The sequence below is a fragment of the Cajanus cajan genome, chromosome 3 (assembly GCF_000230855.2).
Source record: "Cajanus cajan strain Asha chromosome 3, NIPB_CcT2T_4, whole genome shotgun sequence".
Lineage (NCBI taxonomy): Eukaryota > Viridiplantae > Streptophyta > Magnoliopsida > Fabales > Fabaceae > Cajanus > Cajanus cajan.
Genome location: NC_138519.1, coordinates 10,458,062 through 10,466,993, shown reverse-complemented (window position 1 = coordinate 10,466,993; position 8,932 = coordinate 10,458,062). Strand labels below are relative to the sequence as shown.

At 28.9% G+C, this 8,932-nt stretch overlaps 1 protein-coding gene across 2 annotated transcripts; it reads left to right on the top strand.

Annotated features, from left to right (window-relative positions):
* The first annotated feature begins 1,011 nt into the window (after positions 1–1,011).
* On the top strand, positions 1,012–7,400 carry LOC109813640 (protein trichome birefringence-like 3). 2 transcript variants are annotated; one of them, XR_014432161.1, is made up of 7 exons: positions 1,012–1,689; positions 1,995–2,235; positions 2,872–3,040; positions 3,408–3,607; positions 3,806–3,964; positions 4,194–6,959; positions 7,039–7,400. XR_014432161.1 is itself a non-coding variant. In XM_020377862.3 (6 exons), the coding sequence occupies exons 1-6, from the start codon at positions 1,539–1,541 to the stop codon at positions 4,522–4,524; spliced, it is 1,251 nt and encodes a 416-aa protein (XP_020233451.2). In that variant the 5' UTR covers positions 1,012–1,538; the 3' UTR covers positions 4,525–7,400. The 2 variants fall into 2 exon arrangements, 1 of the variants encoding a protein (XP_020233451.2); XM_020377862.3 differs by having other exon boundaries at positions 4,194–7,400.
* Positions 7,401–8,932: the final 1,532 nt, after the last annotated feature.

The following is an 8,932-nucleotide window of genomic DNA, read 5'->3' as shown; positions in this document are numbered from 1 at the left end:
AATTTTAAGGATCATGTAACTCGAATGGGACTTGGTTCCATGATGTGACAATCATTGTAATTACTTGTTAAAACTCTTATTTAGTTTGATGTTTTCTCATTTATCTTGTGCACATACCTATTTATTGTGAGAAAACTCATTAATTGTGACCTGGAATAAACGTATGGTTTATTCATTAGAGCTAAGAGATTAGGATGAGAGACTTAATATATTGTGATACATGGGAGATAATACTCATTATCAAGAGGACCTATCACCATGATTCATATATTTGGTTTCCTATTTGATTGATAATTGGATAAATGAACCAAGTGGGAGAATGTTGGCATATGCGTTTCATTTTGAAAAATTGTTTTGCAACAGTTGGAACAACCACGTAATAGGAAACAACGTGCTTCCGATTTTCACGTTGTTCTCTTGATCCCTTTACTTGCTACGGTTAACATATAATGTATGTGGTCCATTTTTCAACCCATTATCAAATAACTGCCGGATATGGTACCGTGATTTCCGCGCGTTTTTCTCCAACGTTCAAAGAGGATCTACGATGGATTAGAACTCTATAAAACTGAACACGTATCTCTGTTTTTGGGTCCTGAGCCTACTCTCCTCTTCAGTATACTACACCATCGCGTATAGAGAGCAAGGGTTCAGAAACCTGAAGCAACAACCGAGCAACAATGGCTGGAGGTTGGTCTTTTAATTTCCGCAATTATAAGTATGATCTGAACATGTTTATTTTGTTTGATTTTTACCATGTTTAGATCTTAAGGATATTAGTTCTCATATTAAATTCAAAGTCAAACCATGTCCCTCATTGAGCAATTTTTTTGAACTCCAGATATTCCATGAATTAAAAAAAAAAAAAAAAACCTGTGACCCTCGCTTACTTTTATAGTGTCTCACGAAATTGAATTTATTTATTTGCTAAAACCTATTCCGCTTTTGTACTCTCCTTATATATTTTTCCTTCTACTCTTTCACTGATTCAATTAACACTCCATCGATCTCAATTCAATTTTAATTTATTTTGTTTAGTATTTCCTCGTGCATCTATCTTAACGTGTAAATCTTCTCTTCTCCGTCAGCTGAAGTAGCTCAGCTATCTGAAAGAAGAAAGGCATGCAGAGATGAACATTGCGAGAGAGTACGTAATATATATGATTTCATTATTGAAGTTGCTCATTTACCTCCGGTATACTTCAGCCTATTTAGTTCATTCATAATATAATTCCCACACGTTTAACACAGGAAATAATATAGAAAGCACAAAACTGAACAAATGCATAGCTTCCAGTTACAGGTAGAAAAGAAGACAAGCACAAGATGTTTCACTCTTCAAGTCATTTATTTACCTCCACTATACTTCAGCCAAGTTTATTTTTAACCCAATGCATATGATTCAACTTCACTCATACTCAAAAAAGCATGACCAATTTCCTCTAAGGCATGTCCTCTACATCAATTAAAACTTTTTCTCACAACATTTAAGCTTCAATGATCTCACACCTATCATCAGAATCACTTCAGGAACAATAATGAAGCCTCCCAGAGTAAAGTTTCCCTTCACCAAAATCTGTGTCCTTCTGTTCATAGCCATCTTGTATGCAGAGAGTTTCAGTTACATTTCTTCCAGTTCCATTTTCAATTTCAGACCTTGTTCTACAAACAACACCAACCCTATATCAAGTAGGTCCTCATATACTATTCTGTGCATGTGTTGAATCTTTCGGTGTAAATTTTGTTTTTTTTTTTTTTTTCTGTCACAAATATCTTAGTCCAGTGTGGGTCAGACAATAATCTCGCTCGCAATATTATAATTATAGTTGGTATGAAAGATTTTCACACACCCAGACTTTTGTCTAATTGCAAAACGAAAACAAAATTTTCATTTCACAAATTTAGTGTATATTACAGCTTTAACTTATCTACCAATATGAGTATTTGACTCTAATGCATCAATTAATGATGTCTCATGTTGGGTTATCCAAAAGATTATAACAAGACAAAAAGGGTGGTTCCTAATGTTTCATGGTTTAATGATGGATTCGTTTATGAGCCTGAGGAGTGCGATTTTAGCAATGGAAAATGGGTGTTCAACAGTTCAATAAAGCCTTTGTATTCAGACACTAGTTGTCCATACGTAAGTAGACCTTACTCTTGTGTCAAGAATGGGAGGGTAGATTCTGACTACCGCTATTGGGAATGGCAACCAGAAGATTGCACCTTGCCCAAGTAGGTCTCAAACTTTATAACATGCATCATATAAATTATACTATATGATTGCAGAGCTAGTCTTATTTATCTTCTGCATTCTGAATTTGCCTCTTCTAAAACTACACTCATAACCAACCATGGATTATCTTATAACAATGTAATTGATATCTAATCCTAGAGTATCATATAGTTTAAAGTTGCTGACTTTTGTAACATATCTTTATAAATTCATATTCAAATTGATTTCTAACTAGTGAGACATAAATTTTTGTTTTTAACAAATTACATATTAACACTTTATTCTAAGGTTTCGAGAATTACATACAATATAAACTTTTATAAAGTCTTTGTTTTATGTTTGAAATAACATGACACTAATAACAGTTAAATATATTATATTAAACCCATTATTTAATTGTTTAAAAAATATTATATCTAATAAGGAACGTTAATATAAATATTAAAAAAAATAAGAAAGTTATGAACAATTTAACGTAATCTCATTAAGAGTATAATTTACTTTATTTTTACACCAACAACAATAATGTATAATAACTAAATTCATGTTAATAAATATAAATTGCTGATTTAAGTCATATAGTCATTGGATGTGTATTTATACACCCCAAATTATAAAATGGACACAATTTTCAGGTTTAATCCAGAGCTAGCTCTAAAAAAGCTTCGAGGAAAACGGCTACTATTCGTTGGGGATTCACTGCAAAAAAGCCAATGGGAATCTTTTGTGTGTATGGTTGAATGGATCATACCCCAAAACCAGAAGTCTATGAAACAAGGAACTCATTCAGTCTTCAAAGCCAAGGTATTGATATAATGAATATATGAGGTCAGAGTGACACACTTAGATTCAACCATAAATAATTCAAACACACGTTGCTCTGGTTCTGAATATGTAAATGTAACTTATCAATGATATTTTAATGATGAGATTAACAATTGTCCTAATCGAAATAATAAATACTAATGTTTAATATTCTTAAGTAGATTATTGAAAGAAATTAACGTTTTGTGAACAGAATGTAAAACATATTTCTTAACTCACCAGTATTTTTTTGTTTATGATGTCTTATATATGTTTTAATGTTTTGTAAAATGATGTGCAATTTTTAATATCGTAGATTGTCTTGAGAAAACAGATTAATTACTTAGTCCCTGCTTGCTTGACATAGGAATATAATGCTACCATAGAATTCTATTGGGCACCAATGCTTGTTGAGTCCAACACTGAGTTTTTTACCATAAGGGATCCCAAGAAGCAGATAGTAAAAGTTGATTCGATCATGGATCGTGCCAAAAACTGGACTGGAGTGGACATCCTTGTTTTCAATACCTATGTATGGTGGATGAGTGATGCTAAGATTAAAGCACTGTAAGTCCTCTTTAATTTGAACCAAGCCATCACATGTCAATGTCACCTAAAATATAAAATATGTAAAAGGATAAGTCACACACATTCATCTCTTTTGTTCACAATCATTTTCATTGGTCAAAACACACTCAATTACAATTTGATCTTTAACAAAAAGGAAAGAAAAAAAATGTTGACTAATGTGAAACATGATTTCAGATGGGGTTCATTTGCCAATGGAGAAGAAGGGTATGAAGAATTAGACGCACAAATTGCATACAACTTAGGCTTGAGGACATGGGCCAACTGGGTTGACTCAACTATTGATCCAAACAAAACCCGAGTCTTCTTCACAACTATGTCCCCAACACACACAAGGTCTCTCTCTCTTAAAGGAAACTTTAAGCTTCAACTTTCCTTGAGTTTTTACCTTCAAGTCAATTGTTTCTTTGATGCCATGTTTCAAGCACTAGAACTAAAAAAATTGCTTATGATTAAGTACAAATCTTGTATACAATTTCTTAGGTATTTTTATCCATTGAAGAATTGTAGTTGAGATTTGGTTATTATTACTAAAAAAATTCAAATGAATGTGTGATGTTTTCAGAAGCGCAGACTGGGGCAACAAAGATGGTGTGAAATGTTTCAATGAGACAAAGCCAATAGAGAAAAAGAATCATTGGGGAAGTGGGTCTAACAAGGGCATGATGAGTGTGGTGGAAAAAGTGGTGAAGAAAATGAAAGTTGCAGTTAAATTCATCAACATAACACAAATCTCAGAGTATAGGATTGATGCACATTCCTCCGTTTACACTGAAACTGGGGGAAAACTATTAACTGAGGAGGAAAAGGGTAACCCACTAAATGCAGATTGTATTCATTGGTGTTTGCCTGGAGTTCCTGATACTTGGAATCAAATATTTTTGACAATGCTATAACGAATATAAGTGGACAAATTAATACATAGATTCATGCATTTTATTTTTTGTACTTGTTGGTTTGAACAAGTCTAGTATGGAAAGCTAAGTGAATTGCTGTGTTCACGTGTCTTCATCATTCAGTGCCATTTGTGTGTGATGAAGTAAATGCCTATGCACAAAATTCAGAAGAAAAAAATGCACCATGTTACTCTCTATTTATAAAATTCAGAAAAAGATATGCACCACCTTACTCTATAAATTAAAATAATTATCTAATTTGTAAACGTACGTATCACACTTTTCACTCGGTCATTTTCATTAGAATATTTTTCTCTCTTTAAAAATCTTTATTAAATTTCAGAAGAAAAAAAAAGTTTTTATTTGAATACTTTCTTCATTTTTTTTTATATATTAGAACTACAATGGCAACAATAATATTTAAATATAAGATCATGTGTATATTGTTTCAATCTCACATTGTTAGACTAATACTAGTGATTCAAAACACTTTCCTTCGAATCAAGAAAAGTTTTATTCAAATATTTTCCTTCCAATTAAACCCAATCTACGTTTAATGGCTAATGAATTAATAATAAAAGTTTAATTGATGATTAATTTCTACATTTTTATATAAAAATTATTGAGAGAAAAATTCTATTCAATTATTTATATAGTTTAGAAATAAACTCCTATATATTAAACATGAACAGTTTTTTACATGAAAGTGTTTTTAGATACTATTCATTTTTAGGATTTTTTTTTACTTTTTATCTAAATTTACTTTTTTTATCATGCCTATTTATAAATTAAATTTTAATATTTTTAAAATATACTATCAATAACAAAAAAATAATATTGTGTGAAAGGTTATCTTGTTTGATAGTATTTTTAAGGAACTTTTCTACAACAAGAAGTTCTTAGAGATTTTTTAATTTCTTATTAAATTTTTTATTTATCATAATTATTATGAATTAAATTTTAATATTTGAAAAATAAATTATAAATAAATAAAAATAAAACTTTATTACAATATAAATTATATATCATAAATTTAAAAAATATATTTAAAAATATCTATTTATACAAAATTTAAATATAATTTATATATCAAATAAAATATTCATTTATCTATATAATTTTATTATAAATTTTAGTTATATTTATTATATTATATATAATAAAAAAAATTCTGTGAGCGTGCACATTAAAATACTAGTAAATAAATAAAAGAGTGTGCCTCTGAATTTCAACTGGATCTGAAGCCCATTGAAATTCAAATTCAACCTTTGGGCCTCAATAATCTTAAATTACGATTTTAGCCCTGAACAGAAACCCTGGTTTACCTTTCGATTCCCCTATATATATCGAACCTTAACCCCAATACCTCGTTCCGTCGAACGTTGCGTTTTGCCGTTGTTGTCGCTCGTTCCTCACTTTTCACTCTCACTTTAATTCTCATTCCTTTTCATGTTTTAGTTTCTCTTTTGTTTTGCCGAATTTAGTTCCGATTACTTACGATTGTTCTCTAACTGATTTTCTCAGTCATAGGAAATTTTGTTTTGTGAATGTATTGTTTAATCATCGTTTTTCAAGTCCTTGCTTGTTGCGGCTGATTTATTGCCACTGCCAATGATGTCTTTCGTAGGCTTGTAATGATATCTAAGATGATTGGAAGGATTAACTTCCAAACACGAAGACACTGAGGCTTTATTGTTTTCAATTTTTCATTGATTTTTTAAGCAATGGTCGTTATTGATTTAATCTCGTATATTAGGTTTGGGTTTTTAAGTTTTTATACGTGTGAATGCAGGTTGTGTGGTTAATTGGTTATAGATATATGGCTTGATTGCACTTTTTTTTTTCTCAAGTTTTATGGTCTCCATAATTTTGTGAGATTTTTCCTTTAAAATCTTATGATTAAGATCATTTTTTTAACAGATTTCCTGTTAAACGGTCACGATGTTTTATGTAGAAGCAAAATTCATGATATTTTGAAAATTGGAGACATAATCCGTTGAAAAAAAATGGGGGTAATTTATGTGAGATTGTGAAACTTTGGGGGAAAGTGTGTAATTAAACCTAAATATAAATACTGGTATTCCTGCCTTGAATTTACTCAAGGCTTTAAGTTCTAATTGTTAGTTTTATGTGACACCAGTTTTTGGTATCACATAAATGGGGGTATGTCATAAGGAATGCAGGAGTAACAAGATGAATTTTCGGTATTCTGTAGATCATGTGATTAGTTAAGTTTAAAGGAAGTGTGTTGTTTTCAGTGGAATACTTTTTTTTTCATTATGTTTTTAGATAGTGTTTTTATTCATTGTTTTAACTAATATTATCATTATCTTATTCCGGCAACACATGGTGGTTTTGGTGTTCTTTACACAGCTAAAGATAATATGACAAGCTTATGATATGACAGGCTCAATGTATTCCCACAAAAATCACAAGTTATGCTATCTTCCTATCACTGGTCTTGTGAATTTGCCTCTTCAAATGATGCTTAATGCTTGCTGTCCTCTGTTGCAGATAATAAAAAAGACTAAACAGAACAGAGGCAGCAGTGTAGAATCTCAGAAGCGAAGAGAATGATTCGCCGGAAAATAACGTGGGTTTATGCTAAAAATCATGTTAAAATTGAAGCTAGGAATCATAAAAATCAATTTGGCTTGAAACTTCAGAAACATCATGTAGCTTATTGCATTTAATCACCAAACAATACTCATCTTTACATCCTTATGCCACAATTGTTAATCCGACTTGATCCTTCAATCCTTCTGGCCAAGCTTAGACTCTTTCTTTTGTCACGTGTATATGAGAGGAACTAATGTGTTGATTGGTTTGTTAAGCAAAACGTTATATATGCCTAGAGATAGTTTGAAGATTTATAATCTTAATCTTCATTTGCTTTTATCTAAAGTGTTGCCAGGCATGCTGCTAAAGTGAAGAGATGAGATTAAAAATGTTGAATGAATGTGTTAAACTGTGATAATATATATATATATATATATATATATATATATATATATATATATATATATATATATATATACATGGGAATGCTAATGTACTCCCACCTATTTTTTAGTAGGAGTATGTTAGCAACCTACACCAATTTTTTAGGACAAAAAAATCATTCATTTATTTTGATTTGGTTAATTCGTACAAAGGATATTATAGTAATTTAATTTAATTTTAAATGAAAATAAAATATTTTCTCTCTCTTATTAATTTCATTCTCTAAATCATTTCTCTCTCTTATTAAATTTCTTCTCCAACTCATTTTTCTTTCTTATTAAATTCTTTCTCTAACTTATTTATCTTTTCTATTAAATTCTTTCTTTAACTCATTTCTCTCTCATCTCTCATGATGTCTCCTTCCTCTCTCTCTTTGAACAAATAAAAATTAATAATAGAAAAAATAAATGAATTGGAGCATGAAATTAATAAGAGAGAAAAAATATTTTTATTTTTATTTAAAATTAAATTAAATTATTATAATATTCTTTGTACGAATTAATCAAATCAAAATAAATGAGTGATTTTTTTGTCTTAAAAATTGGTATAGGTTGCTAACATACTCCCACTAAAAAATAGGTGGGAGTACATTAGCATTCTCCATATATATATATATATATATATATATATATATATATATATATATATATATATATATATATATATATATATATATATATTAATCATGGTGTGCAGAGTCAAAAATTAAGATAATAAAAAATAATTAAGAATATTTAGATTATACATGCATGTTGTTGTGACCCTAAGATAAGAGATGATGATATTTGACCTTCTATAAGCAAAGTGTTATTGAGAGGGGAGTATGAACTCATGTCCCATGCTTTAATTTTTTATGCATATAATAAAGAACAAAATTTTATTAGGTGTAAATTTTTAAATATTATAATGTTATTATTCCTATAGAATTGCAAATCTACATTGATGATTCACATGATATATTTCAAAATGAAATTTCATTTTTGATATGAAAAAACACATAAAAATATCCATTTAAATAATTTATGTGTGAGTATATATATATATATATATATATATATATATAATCAAATAATATCTATATAACTTTTATCAATTATTATATTATTTAATAATTTATAATTAAATAATTATTTTTTAAATTATTAAATTAAAAGTTTCTTTTTCTTAAGTTGTACATACAAAATTTATATTAATTTAAAATTATTTAATATCTCATTTATATCAATTAAAAATGTAATATATATTTTAAAATATACAAAATACGAATAAAAAAAGTAGAAAATCAAGATTATTTTACTCCTTCACAACTCATACTATAACTCATTATATCCCTGTTAAACTTTTTAAAAATAAAATAAAAAAGAGATAATGAAATAAATGATTGAGTATAATTATTTAAAAAGAA

Coding starts and splice junctions, on each gene's coding strand:
- LOC109813640 (XM_020377862.3), top strand. CDS start 1,539: ATGAAGCCTCCCAGAGTAAAGTTTCCCTTCACCAAAATCTGTGTCCTT. Junction 2,236..2,871: donor GAAGATTGCACCTTGCCCAA/GTAGGTCTCAAA, acceptor CACAATTTTCAG/GTTTAATCCAGAGCTAGCTC. Junction 3,965..4,193: donor ATGTCCCCAACACACACAAG/GTCTCTCTCTCT, acceptor TGATGTTTTCAG/AAGCGCAGACTGGGGCAACA.